We start from the raw sequence: 21,876 nt of genomic DNA, 5'->3' as shown, positions 1-21,876 counted from the left end.
CTCTTCTAAAAGCAAGCAACCAGTATTTCATTTATCATAATCCAACTCAGCATTAGGATTATTTGAAATTTTTTTTTTAATTATGATTGCTATGACTTTTTGTCCATACATTTCAGTTTAGTTTGATTATAACCTGCATTTTTTACTAATACCCATTAATTATGCCTTTTTTAAAAAAAAAATTTGTGCCTGAATTTTTAATCATTCGGAAAGTTGTCTCCGTTTTAATAATGTCTCTTTTTGCATATAGAGAGACATACACGTTTTTATTTAGATTGTATCGTTTAATGATTCTTAGTCTTACCTTAAATAGTTGAAGTTAATGACTACAATATACAGAATAAAGTGATCACAAGTCGCGTTAAATTTTGATACCTGGTTGTTATATTGATATAGAAATATATTCGACTTCAACTTTTAATTTCATTTTGTTTATTGCTGAAATTTAACTTTCATTTCAAGTTTAAAACGAAATTTATTTACTGACTTGTATGTAATATATAAACATTTCCAAGTTTCAATATTTATTATTTCCACTGATTTTTTTTTTATTGTTCTGAAATTATTTACTGTAGAAGCCTAACAGTAATTGTAGTCTCTATCTCTTTTTCTCTCTTTTGCAGTACATTTTAACATACATTTAACCGACACGTTTTTCAAACCATTGGATCAGTTGTTGGTTTACTAGCTTTATTAGTTTAGTTTTAGATTAGAAATGTAGATAAACTTTATAACATTAACCCATGTAAATGGTGTCCAAAAGAGATTGAAACAAGCTAATATTTTCAAGGTTACTAATAGCTTCTTGTTAGTTACTATAAAAAATTTTTTAACTTGTCCGAAAAATTACTAGAAATTTGAACATTAACCAATTTTATTTTTGGAATTCTATGTTTAGGAAATCATTTTCTTTACACAGTCGGTCTAGTGTGTGTGTGTGTTAATTTCGCTGTAGTTTTAATAAAGTATATCTCAATAATTCTCTTTAAAAATTGCTTTTATATGAAACACATTGTTGAAACGAATCTTCAAATTTTTAAGGGGTGATTCGATTCTGTAGTAGCACTAAATCATTCAAATAAAGAGTATCTTATAAAGTTCTTTGTGAACAGCTTTCTACGTATTAATATAATGAAAGCTATTATCCACTTCTGCCTAAATTTTGGACTATATTAGTCTATAATTATAATAATAGTAATAATTTTAAGTCGGTAGCAGCTATTTCATATGATGATGAAATAGTTTCAGTACGAGTTCAAGAATTGATTACTTCCCTTGATGAGCGTCAGGCGACAGATTGCATTTCAGGAACCCTTCTTGACCGTATTTTCTTCCTTAACTGCAAACATCTTTATTTTGTATTCTGTGAAAGTGTTAAGGATTTTCCTCCTGATTTAGCTGGAATATGACTTTGAATATAAATACCATAAAATAAAAATTTTTTTGTGTGTGTGATTAAGTCTAAAATTCATTTCATTTGAGAATACTACAATAAAAATTTAGAACTGCAATTTATTGGAAGCAAGAACACGCTTTACAAAAATAAACTAAGAAAATGGTTAAAAAAATATAGATATAACAAGGAATTCAATAAGTAAATAAACAAAATAGAGGCATGCTCGTGACTATGATAGGAACTTCCTAACCACGTGGTTCCGGGTTCGATCGCACGGCGTGGTCCACTATTGCCTAGAAACTGAAAGGAGCCCATCGTCTGTGTGTACATAAACACGTATATATGTGCACAAACACACGTTTGTTTACGTACTCGGAGCTTGGAGGTTCTACATAAAGAGCGCGATAGAATAGTTACCAGGCTTAAAAATTAAGTACTTGGCTCGATTTATTCAGTCAAACCCTTCAAGGCGGTACTCCAGCATGGCTGCAGTCCAATGAATGAAACAAGTAAAAGATGACTGGCATTACTACCGTACCCATTCTTTTTTTCCCCCCAAGCATTGTGTAGCGAAAAGTACATTATCCAGTGTGTCCTGTTTTTGCTTTTTATTCTTTGCTGGGATCGGAGTGAGTGGGGGAGCATTTATTATTTCCCACAAGGAGTTGTATAACTGAAGTCCACAGTATTTAGGAATGACTTTACTGAAGGCCATCTTGTAGAAATTTTGGCTGCTTGCTGGTGGGCGCATGGTTCAAGTGAATTAAAAAATGTAGACAGTTCTCGATTGAATATAGTGACCATCGCTTTCATTTGAAGTGGATTTAGTAGACGGAAACTGAGAGAAGCCCGTTGTATGAATGTGTGTGTATATATATATACACTCACACACACACGTACGTGTATCTTTGTGGGCAATCAATCATATTTGGTCTTGGAGAACACAGTATTTGTTTGGAAAATTCTGTGTAATTTTTTTTTATCTCTTAAATGTTTATTTTTGCAGCTCAACAGTGAAAAACACGGTCACACACTCATTGTCTTTCATTTGCACAGGCGACCCGAACAGTGGCGTGTGTGTGCGACCGTGTTTTTGCAACTGATTGCAAAAAAATAAACATTAAAGAAATAAAATTTTATACTGAACTTGCCGAACAAATATTTTGTTTTCCGAGACCAAATACGATTGATTTCCTCTTAGTTTTTACGTCCTCGTAACTTAGCGATTCGATAAATGTGACCGATAGAACACATACCAGACGTTTAAAAAGTAAGTACTGGGATCAGTCAGTGTTGCTGGACTGAACCAAAAGAAATGCAGATCTATCGACTATCTCAGTCTTCATTCTGCTATTTAACCATTGCCACATTCAGATGATTTACCAATCCCAGTTTTTCACAAAAATTTGTTGAAACTTGTTGAAAGTGACGAGTCTGATACTAATGTAAATGAGAGACACAACAAAAACGGTCCTGAAACCATGCCAGAGCCGTTTAACCAAAATGAGCTGAATGATTTAGTTTGAGACTTAAATCTAAGCAAAGAATCAGAACTTTTGCCATCTATGCTCAATGAAAAACGCCTGTTAGCAGCATTCTATTGAAATAGGGATGCCGAATTTGTACCATTCTTTAATGAGAACATGGATCTTGTTCATTGTAATGACGTTGAGAGCGTTCTTCTTTGACTAGGCATCTACAAATACGATTCTGATGAATAGAGATTGTTCATTGATAGTTCAAAACGTAGTTTGAAACGTGTTTTGCTCCATAATACCAACATGTATGCACCAATACCTATAGGTCATTCAACAACACTGAAAGAAAAACATGATGCCATCAGACAGGTTATGGAACAGATTGACTACACCAAATATAAATGGGTGTTGTGTCGATTTTGAAAATGGTAAATTTCGTGCTTGGTCAACAAAGTGGCTACACAAAATTCCCATGTTTTTTGTGTAAGTGGGAAAGTAGAGCAAAAGAGGAGCACTGGAAAAGGAAAGATTGGTCACCCTGAGAGTTGAAGGTCATTGAAAAGAAAGTTATTAGTGCAGCGCTAGTTCCAAAAGAAAAAAAAAATCATCTTTCCTCCTTTGCATATCAAATTGGGATTAATGAAACAGTATGTAAAATCACTTGACAAAGAAAGTAAATGTTTTGAGTATATATGTAAATCATTTCCAGGACTTAGCACCAAAATACTCAAAGCAGGAGTGTTTGATAGTCCTGATATCAGGAAACTCAATAAGGATGATGAATTTTTTAATTCAATGAATGACTTGGAATTATGTGCTTGGACATCGCTTGTTGACATGGTGAAAAACTTCTTAGGCAATTGCCAGGCCAGGAAAAGCTGTTGAAAAGTCTACAAGGCATAGGTGCTAATATGAGTATTAAGGTTCATTTTTTACATAGCCATCTAGATAAGTTTCTGGATAATTGCAGCAATGTGAGTGATGAGCAAGGAGAACGATTCCATCAGGATATCAAAACAATGGAAGAGCACTACCAGAGACGGTGGGACAAACGAATGATGGCTGACTACTGCTTGAGTATCAAAAGGGGTTTAAATAACATTGAACATGGCAGACAATCATGAAAGAGAAAATTTTTACCATAGTTCTTGTGTACATGAAGGTTTTATCTCTGCTGTTAGTTTATTTAATGATTTGATGAAAATGCTTGTTGGTCCTGGTATATTCAATCGTGTTATTTTTAAAGACTTAGGGTCTGGTAGTTACTGCAAAAATAGTATTTCTCAATAAGGAGACGAATATTTGTTGGTTTAAATATGAATTGAGAGGTTTCTACGATTTTACTTTGAGAAATATTGCCATCGATCAATATCAAATATATAGAAAATAAATCAAAATGCTTTTTTCCCCCCAAATATGGCATTTCTGTACAGCAAAAACGGTAGCTAACCAAGAAAAAGTAAGGTCATTTTCAGATTCAGTGCCCTCAAATTAGCTAAGAAAAGATGTTTGGTGTCTTGACACCTTTTCAAAAAATTTTTTTTTGTTGACCAGTGTGATCATTGATAATGCTGTCAGCTGGTTAGTGCTAAAGTGTCAGTCAGTCAGTAATTGCAGTAAGCACTTTTCATTGTTATTAAGGTGGCAAACTGACAAAATCGTTAGCTTGCTGGGCAAAATGCTTAGCAATATTTTCATTCATTCATTCTTGTGTTGAGTTCAAATTCCACCGAGGTTGACTTTGCCTTCCATCCTTTTAGGGTTGATAAAATAATTATCAGTTGATCTCTGGGATTAATGTAATTGACTTACTGTCTTCCTTGATAATACTGTCCTTGTGCCAAAATTTGAAGCCATTATATTATTAAAGGTGGCAAGCTGGCAAAAGTACCAGTTGAATACTGGGTGGTGATGTAACTAGCTTACTCCTCCCCTAAAATTGTTGGCCCTATGCCAGAATTTGAAATCATTATTATGAGATGTGCTGGCATAATTGTCAACATGTTGGACAAAATGCTGTTTTCTTGTGCCTGTAGTAGATAGAATTATTATTATTAGGTGGGCCAACAGAACTGTCAGTGCATTGGACTAAATGTGGAGCGACATTCTTTTCTTGTTCTTTATGTATTGAGTTTGAATCCCGCTGAGGTCAACCTTGCCATTCATCCATTCATGTGTATGTGTCTGTGGGACAGTCAGTAAAATATAGTGCCAGTCAAATAATAAGATCAGTGTAATAATCAACTTCTCCAACCTCATTACTGCTGGCTTTGTGTTAAAATTTGGTTATAGTGTGTATATACACTCACAAGTATATCGGGATAAATTATCTAGGTGGGTACTGTATGACAACTCGTGTATAGTCCAGGTTCATGCATTTTTGCATGTCACCCCAGCAGAAGGAACTCATCTGCTCAGCACCATCTGTTTATTGCTGGCTTTGTTTTGAGGACTGCACACTTGTTGCATGAGGCCTGTGGGTGTTTTTTAAGCATCTAGGTGGAATTTGAATTCAAATGCAAAAAGCTGTAAGGTTGCTTTCTGACAGTCCACCATCATGGATTGGAAATTTATTTATCAACACAGAAAAGATCAAAGGCAAAATTGACTGGTGGTGGTTGCTAAATTTCTATCAAACACTCTGCCTCTATCACTTCACCACCTATAATGAAAGCACATAGCCTTGTGGTTAGGGTGTTGCACTCACAGTTCTTTGACTGGGTAGTGTATGCGTTTTGGAGCAAAACCCTTCATTTCACTTTGCTCTGTGATCATTTCCACAAATGACATGTGGCACACTGTGCACCTGCACAGGCAATGTAGAGATTCGATGGAGGGTGTGAGCTAATGTACAGCACAGATATTTGATCATTTTAAACAAATCATCCATGCTGTTGTTCAGTAAGGAATTGAGGAGCATTCATTTGTCATTTATGACAGAAGAGTCCACAGTGTGTACGTAATGGTTCTTGGTCAGAATTGTACATTCAAACATTAACTGAAAATTCCAAATGTATGTAGAATATAAAATTATTTGACAAAAGCAAAATGGCAGTGACTTCCAAGTTTTGATGATGGTTGACTTTGTTAGACTGAAGTTCTGTAGTTGTGGATATCAATTATGCGTAATTACCTCTTGTTAGGATACAGTTTGTTGCATGTAGCTAGTCAATAGAACTAAAGACCAGTAACATTTGTAGCAATGTAAAATTGAATATATTTTTTTATTGGGGCTAGTCAATTACTTTAGGTGAAAAAAGAAATTTTGTGTTGGTGGAAAAATCTTGGATTAAGAGTGATGATGTGCTCAGATTAACACTTTAATATTCAAACTTGCCATTTTAGGCCCAAGTTTTCTACCTGCTTTATTGTTCAGATCAGGCCTCTCATCCCTACCATGCAGTGTTATTCTAAAAATAAACAATCACATCATCAAAATCTTGAAGCTACAAGATAATGCATGATTACTTCAAAACAATGTGAATAAATAAGCATTACTTTTGACAGAATAATTTGAATGCTAAAGGATTAAACCAAAGTTGAGTTGGTATCAAATTCCTTAGTTAAATGAAGTTAATTGTCGTTTATACTCTATTTGCTGTAGCTGAAATCTCATGTGGAGAATTGGAACAGGTGTTTTTAAGGAACAATGGTTGAATACAAATTCTTTCTAAGACATACAAACATAGTTACATGTTATAAATAGATGCAATCCAAAGTCCATACACTTATACATAAACTCACATATACAAATACATTTCTTCATCTGTATATAAAATTTCAAATATATCACATGATGTATATAAACTTATGTATTTCTGTCTTCTTATACACTTTTCCCTACTGAAAAAGTAGGTGAGATTTATTGAGGCAGTCCTGTACAGCTGGACACTTTTCCTGACACAACCCTTACTTCTTTTTAAGTGAGGTACTTTATTACATGCCTTTGTTGCATTGAACCACCAAGGTGCCAGAGAGAGAAACACACACACACACACCTGCTGTCCAAGCAGTTTTAGTGCAGAAACACATGGAAACAAACACGTATGCAATGGGCTTCCATACTGTTTATGTCTACAAAAATTTCACTTATCCAAGGCAATATGCAATGGAATTGAATATGAAACTATTTGTTAAACCAAACTTTTTACTCATAGAGCCAAGCCTCTGGTGGGGACTACTGAGGACCAATCAATAATGAACTTATAATGACTACTGGAAATGGTTGTAAGTCAAATTTACTACAACAAAGAAATATGTAATGACCATTATTTATGTCTTGTCTTGGGTGGTTGGTGTTAGGAAGGGCATCCAGCTGTAAAAACTATCAAAACACACAGAAGTCTGGTGTGGGCTTCTGCTTGGCCAGTTCCTATCAAATTGTACAACCCATGCCAGCATGGAAGGCAGACGTTAAACAATGATATATATATATATATATATATATATTGTAGTAGTAGTAGTTGATAATTTCTGTTAGCAAGGCGACATAGTTAGCAGCAGAGGTGTTTGTTCCAAAAAGTGTAGTAACCATAGTAAGAACTGGATGGAAAAAGTTTGAGCTCTTAGCTCTGCTGATATCAATGGTTTTGTCCTACAAGATGAAAGGGAGATTGTATGATGCTTGTGTTCAAACTGCAATGCTGTATAGTAGTGAGGTGTAGGTCTTGCAAGCAAAAGACATGTGAAAGCTAGAAAGAAATACAGCAAGTGTGTTTCATTGAATGCATGGATGTCAGAGTATAAATGAGCTGACAGAACACGGAGTACAAGAGAAGTTAGGTGTAATGTGTAAGAAAGAGCAGTGCTGCTATGGTTATTTGGTACATGTGAAGTATGACTAAGGATGAGGGAAAGTATGTACCTTCAAAGAGGTCAGCTGTCCTGTTGCTGTGAGTATCTCTTTGATTTTCAAAGAGAAAGAGGCTAACTGCTCAGATTAGAAATATACTGGCTTAAAAAAAAAGTTCTTGTGCACAGTTAAATTTAAAATAGTATTTACCAGCTGAGTTCTTAAGCTAGTTGAAACACAACACAATCTTAATCATTTCACTTAATGAATCTGTGACTGTGTGCTTAATTAGAAATCACTATAATTAACCCTTTAGCATTTAGCCATATCAGGCTCAAATATTCTACCGGTTTTAGGTTTAAATTCAGCCTGTCACACCTACTCCACAATGTCATTTTAGAAATATACAATCAGATCATCAAAATCTCAAAGCTATGAGATAAAGCATGATTAATTCAAAACAATGTGAATAAATAAGCATTACATTTGACAGAATAATCTGAATGCTAAAGGGTTAAAATGCTTTACATATTATATATAAATATATATTGCAAAGAGATTTCTCTAATTTGTCTATTTTAGGAGGTACTACTGCTGGACGTGGCAAAAAAAGCCATAAAGGTCAAAGGCGGATGTTCACAAATGAAGAAGAACTTGCTCAACAACATGAAGAAGAAAAGAAAAAGGCCTGGAGAGTAAGTTTGTTTTTGTTGTTTTTTATAGAGGAAAATAAATTTGACTAGCATCTTAATTCATTTATGAATTAAGACTTTGAAGGTGAATTTGTTTAAAAAAGAATTTAGTACTCTAATTGGAGTTGGTGTTAAGCACTTTTTCATTGATTAAATTTGCCTATGGTTAATAAGTTAAATACTGAATTAAAGATTACAATTGACCAGAGGTAGCTATTTATCTGGTTACTGCAAGACAAACAAAAATACTTCTTTTTACTATTGTTATCTGACAGAAAATAACTTGATAATAATTGGAATCTAATTTTGATGCCAGAAGCAGTAAAATACTAGATTAAACAAAACATGGATTTTAGCAATATCCTTTTTGCATTCCTAGTTCTAATCTCACCAAAGTTGATTTTATCTTTCATTCTTCTTGAGTTTATAAAATGAGTTCAGTTAATGTACTAGTTGTTAATTTGTACTCTTTTACCTTTGTATATTGACCTTGTACTTAATGATTTGTATAGTAAATGCTAAGTTTCAGAAAAGTGGGTTTTAATTACTGGTCAGATCCAGTTTGTTACTTAAGTCACTAAGGCTTTTAATAAAGGTATTTTCTCTCTAATTTAACCCTTTAGTGTTCAGATTAATATCAAACGTAATACTTATTTGTTCACGTTATTCTGAATTATTCAGGTTCAAGAGGGGAGTTCAATATTTGCTTGTAACTTTAATTTTTTACATGTAGATATGAAATTTTGTCAGTGGGTACTTATATACCAGTGGATTATAGTTATATAATTTTTGATCTTGCTGATTAAATTTGACTTTTATGGGCAGTAATAACATTATGGATAAACACTAAAATTGAATTTCTTAATGCAGCTTACCTGTTTGAATTTTTACTAAAATTATCCCAGATATCAACCGCCAACAATTTTGCCACTTTTCATGATGAGGTATATTAATTTGAATTAATTAAAATACAGGTATAATCAGTACAAGATTTTATTCTTTCTCTATATTTCATTCAAACATTTTCATTGAAAATAAAGTACAAAGCTCTTTTACTAGTCGGTATATCATTGGCTATGTACTCTTATATAATTCAATGAATACATTTACATAACAGAATGCTTTTAATAAAAAAAGCTCATTAACAGATGAAGCAAAGATGAATACAGGTGTGTAACATACTGAAAATTAAATGTATTTCTCACTTTCACATATCTGTAATAAAGTGAAAGGAATATATGATGGTATTACTATCAAACAAACAAAATATAATTATGCCATATTTCTATCGTAAAACTGTCCAAAGCACACTTTGCAGGGCAAACACATATATGAGGTCTTGACATGAAATCCTTTTGCAGTTTTTTTTTTTTTGCAGCGAACACCATCTGCAAACTTTTTTTCCTACAATTTATTTTTTCCACTTTTTGGAAGTCAGTATTTTCTGACATCCATCTCAGTTAATTTTGCTTTTCTCCATGTTCTGTGCTTTCTGGAAGAAAAGCCCTCACGTAACTGAGATACAATGCCATCCTGATTATAAAAATCTCTGTGGTATTTAGTTATAACTTTCTTACTTTGAATTAAAATAATGCAGCTGTTTAACCAACTATACTCCTACGAAATTGGTTTTTTGCTTTGGTCAGAAATGGTAGAGAGTAAGAAAAAATACTTAGTAATTTCTGGTGGTATCATTTTATTTTCCAAGTTCAAATCTGGCCTGAGTAAATTTCCTTTCTTCCTCTCATTGTCTATCAAGTGTTGAGATGGATCTAATTGACTTTCCACTCCCAAAACATTTGGGCTTGTGTCTTAATTGGAAACAATTGTTGTTGTAGTAAGATAGCAACTTGGCAAAATAGTTTGTGCTCTGGAAAAATGCCTTGCAGCACCTCTTCCAGTTATTTACATTCCGATTTCAAATCTTGGCAAGATCAACTTTGCTCTTCATCCCTCTGGTGGTCGATACAATAGATTACCAGTCATGTACTAGGGTCAGCTAATCCTGACCATCTAAAATTCTTGGCCTTGTACCTAAATTAGAAACTATTATCATTATTATGGTGGTGAGCTGGCAGAATCGTTAGCCTGTTGGGCAAGATGCTTAGTAGCATTTTTTTTGTCTTTACGTTCTGAGTTCAAATTCTGCTGAGGTTGACTTTTTTTATCTCTTAAGTACCAGTCAAATACTGGAGTGTTTATAATCACCTAACCTCGACCTAAAATTTTGGGCCTTTTCTTGAAATTGTAAAATATAGAGGTGGTAAGCTAGCAGAATTGTTAGTATTTCTGCTGGCTCTTTATGTCCTGAATTCAAATCCCACCAAGGTTAATTTTGCCTTTCATATCTTTAGAGTTGAAAAAAAGTACTAGTGATGTACCTGGGTTGATGGCAACAAGTAAACTTTTCTCCCACCAAAATTGCTAACCTTATGTCTTAAGTTAGAATTATTATTAGCCTGATCATCTTCAATGACTAGGATTTTGAACTTCTTGTTCTGCTTCCTTAGCATCTTTTTTAGCATCTTTTTTAACTCTTGCAAACTAGCTTATTTAACTGCAGTTAAAGTAAAAGTTGTTTTTTTTTCTTTTTTTCCTTTATGAAGATAGGGCAATAGAGAAGTATCATCCAGGTGTTATTGGTAATAGTTTTAATAAATTTGGATCTGTGTAAAGTATGATATAAATGTCACAAGCACATAGTTGTCTTATATGAACTTTCGCTTAATGCAATTTATTGGTTACATGTTAGGGGTTGATCTATCTATTGAAGCTATCTCCACATGAGCTGCAGATTGGTCACCCACAAGAATGTAAGTTTTTTTATGTTGTTGAGTGGGAATAACTAATTTTTTAATGATGATATTTTTGTAACAGCAATGTGTAACTTTTATGCATTTCTTAGATTACTTTTGGTCATGAAATTTTTCTTTATTGAATTCTAGAAGCAAAAAGGTTTGGATTGTGAAGAAGGAACCAAAAGTGGTAGCTCATCTTCAGAGGATAGTGACAGTGAAGAGGAGGTAACTATCTTTTCCAGTTGCAAAATTCTGAAGTTGTTGAAAATCGCTTTTATTGGTGAAGTCTATCTCATCATCTTCAAGTTATATTCCTGAGCTTGACCAGGTATTGACCTTGAGACCTTTATTTTGAGGCAATCTTCACTAGTAGTGGTTCCATGAAAAAGCACCCAGTACACTCTGTAAAATGGTTGGTGTTAGGAACCACACTCAGTTGTAGAAGCCATACGAAAGTAGACATTGGAGCATGACATAATCCTCCAGCATGTCAAAACCTGTTGAACTGTTTAACCCTTGCCAGCATGGAAGCAACATGTTAAATGATAGCTGTTGTTCTAACCTCTGACTTATTGTCTTGGAGGATTGTCATTTTAAAATGGTTAAACATTTTGGTTTTTTTTTTTTTTTTTTTTTTTTTTGCTTAGTTTGAATTGTTTATTATTTTCTATAAAAAAAATTTTTTCTGAGATAAAATTATAGTAATGTCTGTTTCCTCTTCTTAGATGTGTTGTTGGCACAGTGTTTTAAATGATATTTTTCCCAATTGTTTTCAAGTAATATTCTTGAAATAGGTCAGAGATTGAATCTGGAATCTTTATTTTACCAGCTAGTTTTACCTCAGAGATAGCACCAGAGTGCAAGTGGAGAGAATAATGACTAAATGTGTCAACAACACATTCAGTACTTTTAGATTTACCCTGTCAAATGTAATGCTTATTTCGTCACATTTTAAAAAATAATTAAGCATTATCTTGTAGCTTTGAGATTTCAGTGATAGAATTGTTTATTTTAGAATGGCATTGTAGGGTAGGTGTAAGAGGCCAGATCTGGCTTGCATGAATGCAAAACTAAAATATTTGAGCCTAATATGCTGATGGGTTAAAATGAGGAAATAGACTGTAAAATAGTCATCACTGTAATCTCATCTCAGAAAAAATATAGAGATACTTATTGGGATTTAAAGCACAAGTGTAATAGTTTCATCAGGTGTTTGCTTCCCAACTACATGGCTTTGGATTCAGTGTAGCACCTTGGGAAGTGTTTTCTACCATAGCTCTGGGCCAACCAAATCCTAAGGAGCGGGTATGATAGACAAACTGAAAGAACCCCTTGTGTGTTAGTCTCCTTGTCTTGACTTCATGTGATAGTTGAAAATGAATGTCACTATCATGCAAGAAGTGTCCTTCATTTCGAATCTTCTGTGGAAACATATCTAGTTGTGGGAAAATATTGCCTTAACTGGAAACAGGAAGGGCATCTGGCTGTAGAAAATCTGCTTCAAAAAATTTTGACCCATGCAAGCATGAAAAAGTGGACATTAATATGACGGTGATGAGAGCTTATATATTTTAGATTTTAGCCATTTCCTGGTCCTTGAATTGTGTATTCTCTTTTGATATTAACTTAAAAATATGTAACCCTTTAGCATTTAAATTGGCTATATCTGGCTCAGATATTCTGCCTGTTTTATGTTCAAACTAGTCTGATTTGGCCTATCATTCCTACCTTACAATGTCATTCTAAAACTATACAATCACATCACTGAAATCTTGAAGCTACAAGGTAATACATGATTAATTCAAAACAATGTGAATGTATATGCATTGCATTTGATTGAAGAATTTGAGTGCTAAAGAGTGAACATTGTTCAAACCATTTATATTATGCTTATTAATGATTAATGTAAATTTTCCAGAGTAAATCCAAAGGAGTTGGGCACCTTATAGATATTGATAACCCCAACCGGGTTGTTAGCAAAACTAAAAAAGCCGCAACTGTTACTGTGGAACCGAATCCCGCTCAAGGTCTTTCAAGAAGGGAGAGGTATATAAAAATTTTTTAATCTTTTGCATTTTAGAAGTGATATTGTTCCAAGCTCAACTGAAGCAAATTGAATAATGTACTATGCCTGTTATTGGACATTTTCTATTTATAATCCTGAGCATTTTGTTATGCTGCAAATTAATTCTAGTAAATGAGTATCAGTTAATGTGAGGAAAGACATTCTGCTTTCCAGCTCCTGTTTGAAGAAAGGTTGTGAAAGCAAAAATTATAAAAACTTAACTGATTTTAATGCTTTTGTTACTATATTTCTAATTAAATTATCTCCCCTGTGTGTTTTATTAAAATTCTGAAATAATTGTGAGTTCAAATGTCACTTATTGATGTATTAATCTGGTTTTTGGAACCTAGCAAAAGGTTGTAAATCTATTATATGATTCTTTTTTGGTTTCAAAACGAATCTCATTGCATGTAAATACAAGTAAATTTAGTAAAATGTAAAATTAAATTTTGTTGGAACATCCACCATAGAAAATGAGCTATTAGCTAATCTTCAGATGGATATACAACAAAATTGTACAGTTCTATATTTAAGAGATGAGAAATTATGTACATTATTTACATTTCACAGATATTTGTCCTCATCTTGTTTGTTGTTAACATGTTTCGGTCGATATACCCTCCAGCTTTCATCAGGTGTCTTGGGGAAATTTCGAGCCTGGGTTCTCAATCTCAAGGTATTTTTCGATGTTGTTGTTGTTCAGGTCACTGCCTGGTATCGAACTCGGAATCTTGGCATTAGTTGCCTGTGGGGAATTATGGAGTGAATTTTTGGGGGCTTATAAATCTAATATTTTCCTATCCTTCCTTAATACCAGTTCCCAAATGCTATTCATATCTGCACTCTGTCTGTTTAGGAGGTTGTTGTGTCCTAGCATATGTACTGCTTCCTTTATTTTTCATTATTTTCCAGTGGTGTTATCTGTCTATTATTTTAACTTCATCACACAGGGAGAAGTGGTCTCCATTTCTCCATACACAATCAGTTCTGTGAAGTGGGTGAAATTCTTCACATACGATGTTGACTTTCGTGCTAATGGACTGATTATATCCATAAGGAAGTGGCTCAGTGGATGACATGCTGAATCTCTACAGCTCACTATAGGTCTTAATGGAATACCATCCTTGTGACAGGATAATAATAATATCGAAAAATACCTTAGAAATGAGAACACAGGTTTGAAATTTCCCCAAGACACCTGATGAAGGCTGGAGGGTATATCAGCTGAAATGTGTTAACAACAAACAAGATGAGGACAAATATCCATCAAATGTAAATAATGTAACAAAATTGTAATATAAATTGTGCCTATTGTTAAATTTTCATTTGAACTTTATATATATATATATATATATATATATATAAAAAACAAGTAGACCATAAAGGTAAAATAGCATGAAATACTGGGGTTTGTTTGAGATAAAATACAAAATGATAGAGATTCACAAATATATACACAGCACACACATACAGAAGTACACAATGATTTTCTAAAAGTCAGATTATACACAGATGCACACACACAAATATACAAGTTAATATTTCTGTCAGAAACTTGTAAACCATCATCTTGCTGCTCATAATGCAACCTGGCAGAATACACATTGGAAAGTTGTTTCAATTAACTGTCCACTAGGAGTTTTCTTTCTTTTTGTTGGCATTCATGGTTCACTTTCTTTGTTTTGGGTATTTTTTTTATTTATTTTTTTTTATTATGGAGAAGGAAGGCTAACTGGGAAGATAGTTTTTGTATGTGGCAAATGCTCAGGAGCAATAAACACTGAAAATGTGCAGAGAACAGCTTCTGTCACATTCCAAGGAGAAAAACTAGTAGTAGTTGGTAGCTTCCGTTACCTAGGGACCAAGTCAGTAGCAGGGGTGGATGCTCTGAAAGTGTAGCTGCTAGATAAGTATAGCCTGGGCAAAGTTCAGAGAGTTCCCACCTCTGCTGGTGACAAAGGGCCTCTCACATCCCTGGCCTATCTCCTGATAGTAAATTATAGCGCATGTGTATGAACAGCCATGCTACATGGCAGTGAAACATGGACCATGGCTGCTGATGACATGTGTAAGCTTGCAAGGAATGAAGCCGATATGCTCCCCTGGATGTGTAATGTCAGTGTGCATACACGACAGAGTGTAAGCGCCCTGAGAGAAAAGTTGAACTTAAGAAGCATCAGATGTGCTGTACAAAAGAGACGGCTGTGCTGGTATGTTCGTGTGTTGCGAGTGGATGTGGACAGCTGTGTGAAAAAGTGTCACACCCTAGTAGTTGAGGGTACTTGTGGAAGAGGTAGACCCAGGAAGACCTGGGATGAAGCACAACCATCAAACATTAGGCCTCACTAAGGCAATGACTAGTGACTGAGACCTTTGGAGGTATGCTGTACTTGAGAAGACCCAACAAGCCAAGTGAGACCATAACTCATGGCCTGTGCCAGTGGTGTATAACCAGCCCACTTATGAGAACCCTTCATTCATTTGACAATAAACTTTGCTTGCGAAGACCTGTTGAGGCAAGTGAAATCAAAATCGCTGACATGCCCGATGACAGAACCACCTAATTGGCACTCGTACCAGTGGAACGTTAAAAGTACCATCTGAGCATGATCGTTGCCAAGGTCGCTGACTGGCTCTCATGCCAGTGGCACATAAAAAGCACCATTCGAGCGTGATCGTTGCCAGCGTCACCTTACTGACACATGTGCTTGTGGCATGTGAAAAACAACATTGTAGCGTGGTCATTGCCAGTGCCACGAGACTGGCTCCCGTGCAGGTGGCACGTAAAAAAACACCTTTTGAGTGTGGTCATTGCCAGTGCCGTCTGACTGGCCCTCATGCCGGGGGTACGTAAAAGCACCCATTACACCCTCGGAGTGGTTGGTGTTAGGAAGGGCATCCAGCTGTAGAAACTTTGCCAGATCAGATTGGTGCCTGGTGCAGCCTTCTGGTTCGCCTATCCTCAGCCTAACCATCCAACCCATGCCAGCATGGAAAGCAGACGTTAAACGATGATGATGGGCTGAATTCAAAAAGATGCATCCCTGGCCTATCTCTCGATAGTAAATTTTTTATAACCATCTCTACCCGGAACTATAGATAGTTGTATTGCTTTGTTTTCATTCACATGTAGTTGCTGCTTATCTCTGTATGCAAGCAAATTTTCTTTCTGTTGAATTATTTCACCTAATTTTTTTTAATTCTGCACTTTTTGTTTATATCCATTTACAACTCTTTTTCTATTTGTATTCACTAGCACATATGTTGCTGTAACCTCTATATTCAATACAAGTTGACCATTGAAAAACTGATAAAAAAATAGCATACAACTCTGGTTATGATATTAAAATGATAATTTCCATACATCATACTCTAGGTGATATTGTCTTGCATCACTGTCCTTTTCCCCTCTATAAAGATTAACCCCACGCCAATATCCAGTACTCTCCTCATTAATCTTCCAAACTTGGATCTCCTATTTTGTAGATTTGTCTGGTGTAAAGTGCCTATTGGAAACCTTCAAGGGTTTTCTAACTATCAATAAACAGTCACCTTCCTAGTCTGTAATAGATTTTAAAATCTTTTCAACAGTATTGAAGATGGTGTTATTTTAGATAAGGGGTTATCATAATCCACTCCATATACTGGTGTGCTGTTGGTGTCTTATAAAGTACTGACATAACATCAAGTGTGTTCACATCATTATATTTAAAATGTGCTGGTAGGTTGTCAAAAGTTTCATCCATACTCTAGCAGTTTGTAATTGTGGGCAGCTTCCTAATGTCCATGGTTAATGTTTGTAGCAAGAAGTACTCATATTTTCCCCAACCATGGAGACAACCACATTCTACATAAGTTTGTTTCTGACATTGTCTGGAATAATTGAACAGGGATAAATGAAATTTAAAGAAATAGTCAAGTATTTTTGACTCATCAGAAAGACTCTCTAGGTCCAATTTCATCTGATTAATTTTCAGGATAAATAGTTCTTAAATCCTTACTTCGGTTTGTTTCTGGTAAAAACTCATTATCCCATCATCAATATTGTTGAAGTTGCTGCTTTTGCTATTAGGAATCAATATGTCCGTCAGGCATGGATATACTTGCTGCACTTTTCATTTGATTTTGCTGCTGCTGTTTGTGAATATGAAATAACATTTTTTTTTTATGTAAGAGTGAAAGAAAATTTAATGTAGAAAAACTGCTGGAGAAAATATTCGTGTTAAAAAATGTCAGACAGTATAGCACAATTGAAAAGATGCATTTCCACGAATGTAACAAGATTTGCATTGAAATTTTCATTTAATTGTGAATAAGTTATTTTGGTCAGGTTAGTAATGAAAGGGTTAAGCTATTGCAAAAAATTGTTTTGAAGTCACTGGTGGATGTAAAAATATATTTTAAATTTAATTTGAAATAATCTAATTACTAAAATTCCTTCAGTAAACCAAATAGATCTTATTACCCACTGTATTAACTTTGATTAACTCTTCTGTGATAATCAGGATCAGATGCTTAATAACTAGATCCTTTTCTGCTTTTTTAAAAATATATAATGTTAATGCAAATACGCACAAATTCACACCAGTGCACAAGTGAAGATCACTTATAGACATAAAGCAACAAGCATCCAAAAACAGTCAACTAATTCTCATTAAAGCTGTTTTGTCAGTATCTTTGGAAATTTACGCATCACAATCATAGCTTCAAAAAATAGAAAGAAACATTCTTATTGAATTTGATTCTCCTATTCTCTTTTTCAAATATTACCCTTTGAAAAATTTTGAATTTCATTTATTTTAGTTATAGCTTAGTGAATTAGGTCTGACATGAAAATTTGTATAACGGATTGTTTGCTAATTCATATTTTGTTTGCATTGTGTTTTTTGAAAATTTTCTTTTACTTGAAAGTAATTACTAATCCATCTATGTAATTAACCAATAACACTTTGTACATTGATTTTTGTCCTTTGGTAGCAACTGTTATTTCCTATATGGCTAATATTTCCTTCAAACTTTGCTTTTTTTACATTTATTTAAACCTCAAAGAATCTCTCTCAACACATGGCTACAATTCTCCCCTACTACTCTTGCTTATGATCAGAGATACCCATATTATCAGCCTCTGAGGGACATGCTCAAGTGCTTATGGTTAAGCAACTGATGAGCAAATCTCTGGTATTGAGCAGAATATTTGCTACAGATATTTCTGCTTCAGCAACTCAGTGCTGAATTTGTCTGAAATGTAATGGAAAATAGGTCAGTTTCAAAATATTGGTATCCAAGTCACAAGAGTAAAGTTTGAAGGGAAAAGTAGTCATTTTTCTCTCGATAGAAGCAAATAGGAAATAAAACTTATTAACCAAAGACAAACAAAATTTTTGTTACATGCTGTAATAGTTCTTTTCAATTAACACTATGTTGACACTTTTGAGCTTGTATTAACTTTTTTTTTTTCAAAAATATGCAAATAGATATATTTCTGAAACATTTTTCAGGGAAGAAATTGAAAAACAACAAGCTCGAATTAGGTATCAGCAACTCCATGTAATGGGCAAAACAGAAGAAGCCAGAGCAGATCTTGCTCGTTTAGCACTTATAAAGAAACAAAGAGAAGAGTCTGCTAAGAGACGTGAAGATGACAAAAAAGGTAATAGGACTTATACATTCACTCAATTTTACAGTTGTTTCTTTGCTTGTATGGGATACATGAATGTTATTGAGACATTACAGCCAGATGCCCTTCCTATCACTAACCGTTACCTATTTTTCAAGTAAAGGATCTCTTATTCTATGTGGCTTTGAAGATATGAAACAAGCAAAAGTGTAAACAAACACACATATCAGCATGTATGCATGCGTACACGCACACGTCTCTTTCATTCTCTATCAGATTCACTCACAAGACTTGAGTCAGCTCACGCTACAATAGAAGACATTTGCTCAAAGTGCTGCTGAGTGGAACTGAAACTGAAACCAGATGTTTGAGAAATGAACTTCCATTGCTACCCCTGCACTTAAAATGCTATTTCAGAAACAGGATTTTTTTTTATATAAAGATAGTTGTTCTTGTAAGATTAATTTCTATGTTAGCAGAACAATTGAAATAAAGATTTCTTTTGAGGTACAATGGCTAAGTTGTTTGAACCTTACTTCTGCCTTTCTGTTACGTCACTGAGTTAGGGAATTTACTTTACTAGCTAGTGGGTTTCACCCTAGCTTCATTGTTGATTGGTTAGCAAAAGAAATTACACACAACTGTAAAAAAAAGAAAAATTCTCCAACAGTATTTTAATCTTTAAATTTGTGAAAGCCTCAATTTAGGATTAAAAAAACTGAAGTAAAACAGGAAATACAAAAATTATGTTCAATTAAAGTATAATCAATTTTAAATTTTTTTCATAAAATTAAAGTGAGAAACAACACTCATGTTATAATGGTTTTAATAATTCATTATTAGTTTATAAAAGCACTTAATCAAATCAAATTTTGTTGACTTATTCAACACATGTTAGTAAGCGAGAACACAAAAAGACATTTGAAGCAAAACTGACATTATCATATTACTGGAAAAGAACTTCTTTTCCAGCTACTTGGTGTATTGTGCTTTCTTGGTCACTAGTTTCACTGTTTGATGCAGGGTTTCAAATTAAGATTCATAAGTCCAGGAAATTAATTTCATTACCATTGCATTTTTATTTGGTGATAAATGTGATATAGATAAATATACTGGCTGTTTCTGATGTGTAAACAGTTGGGTAAATATACCAGCTGTGCCATCATGTAACAACTGATTAAGAGTGGATCCTTCTCTGCACTGATATTGATCAGTTGCATTGACCAAATACTGTTATGGACTCTTCCTGACATGTGATAGTGGTATTAGTAAATTCATTTTGTTTACTGTATATTCTAGGTGTAAACAGAACAGATGTATCAAATATTTTAATATAAATCTCTTATTTCTGTTGTAATATTGTTTACATAGTGAAGTATTTTTGCCACTTAAATGTGGCTAACCCCTAAGGGTGGATGCTATTGTAGCTTGTTGATTATTGATTGTTTACATATATATATATATATTGATATTTCCAGATTGTAATTAATTAAACATTTTATTGTTTTATACTTATTTATTTATTATTATTTTTTTTTTTTTTGTAATTTCAGCCAAAGATTGTGCCAAATCTACGGCAAATAAACTGAAAGGGAAATCTTGATGTTAGGCAGTTTGAGTTAAAGAGCATCCTGTGACTATTAGCAATGTGATTTTCACATTTTTACTAAGTTATCAGTGATAACTTCGTAACCATGATTACCACTAAAAAGTAATGTTAACTGTTATTACTATTATTTTTATTCTTAAAATATGTTACTGAGGTTCTGAAAACTGGCTTTTACCACTCCTTATATACTATAACTATATCTTGCATTTTTATCCTTTAAATTATTCCTAGTTGAAGAAATCTAAACTAAATGTACACCGCTAGCAGTTATTGGTTAGCAGAATGCATTTATATAAGATATACTTCTGCTTGAAATTAACTCAATGAGTAAAAAGAAAACTTTAGAAAATATGCAGATGATATAAATTGCAATGAACACTTTCTTTTGTTTTAAAGTTTGCCAGTAGGAAAACAACTTTATTAAATTATATAAAATCAAAATAACTGACAAATTTTCTACTTAAAAGCATTGTTAAATTTTGTAAAAAAAATAAATTGTATTGCATCTTGATATATATAACTCATATATTAAAATGATCTTTTAGGTGAGTGCAAAAACAAAACAAAAAAGAAGAAATGCATACTATATTTCAGATTAATTTCTTCAGAATGTTTTATTGAAAATGAACTGCTTTTCATAACATTTATACAATTGTATCAGTTTTAACCTGAAATAACTGTTATGGACCGAGTCGGGCACTTTTCAGATTTTTTCAAGTTTCCTTTTGAAACTTGATGCTGATTTTGATGAGGATTTTTTTTCCTTGTATCAAAAAATCTCTTTAGTAAGAAAAATAGAGAAAAAATAATTTATGAAATTGCAAGATAATTCGAAGAAAACATTTAATGAAATGGATTTTTATCAGCTAGATCTCTTAGTAACACTTAATATCAAGCTGTGTGTTATAATTAATGCACACATGGGTATATTTATTTATGCTCTCAGTTTGATGCTTATGATATATTCTTGCATATTAACATTTGTTTATATTTGGTTTAATATAATATAATGTTGTAAAAAAACCATTATTTGATTTTTTTTTTTTTTTTTTTTTTTCATGTTTGTCCTATCATTTGCCCATGTGTTTATAGTTTTAAGAAGCTTCAGTTAGCTGCTGCTTTGCATTTAAAATGTTCTTGAAAATTTTATTTGTAGAACAAGACTATATTCATAGCGACTGGGAAAAACAAAAATGGAATTAAGCTTTTGCTTCATTTAAAATAGTTGCCCTCTCTTTTTTATGGCATCTAAATTATTTTTTTTTATTATTCATTAATACTCTTTATCTTTGGAGTGGTAACTGTCCTGTTGTTAAAAGAGAAATCTCTTCAACCCTTGAAGATTGTCAGGGACTTATGCTTCTTTAACCTTCAAATTACTATGTATGTCTTCTGAATGTATTTTCATTAAAGATATCTTTTAAGCTAA

General features: G+C 33.5%; 1 protein-coding gene across 2 annotated transcripts in view; it reads left to right on the top strand.

Moving 5' to 3' along the window:
- LOC115210016 (28 kDa heat- and acid-stable phosphoprotein) overlaps positions 1-21,876 on the top strand; it is a 25,255-nt gene extending 3,379 nt beyond the window's left edge. For both annotated transcript variants that reach the window (XM_029778626.2, XM_029778627.2), the window contains 5 exons: positions 8,249-8,361; positions 11,304-11,381; positions 13,075-13,202; positions 18,720-18,871; positions 20,392-21,876. In XM_029778626.2, coding sequence (XP_029634486.1) covers positions 8,249-8,361; positions 11,304-11,381; positions 13,075-13,202; positions 18,720-18,871; positions 20,392-20,441 — 521 coding nt within the window. In that variant the 3' untranslated portion in view covers positions 20,442-21,876. The remainder of the gene's footprint in view (positions 1-8,248; positions 8,362-11,303; positions 11,382-13,074; positions 13,203-18,719; positions 18,872-20,391) is intronic.

This window comes from Octopus sinensis, linkage group LG1 (assembly GCF_006345805.1).
Source record: "Octopus sinensis linkage group LG1, ASM634580v1, whole genome shotgun sequence".
NCBI lineage: Eukaryota > Metazoa > Mollusca > Cephalopoda > Octopoda > Octopodidae > Octopus > Octopus sinensis.
Note: the sequence above shows the minus strand (reverse complement) of the source record. Positions and strands in the feature narration are given on the sequence as shown.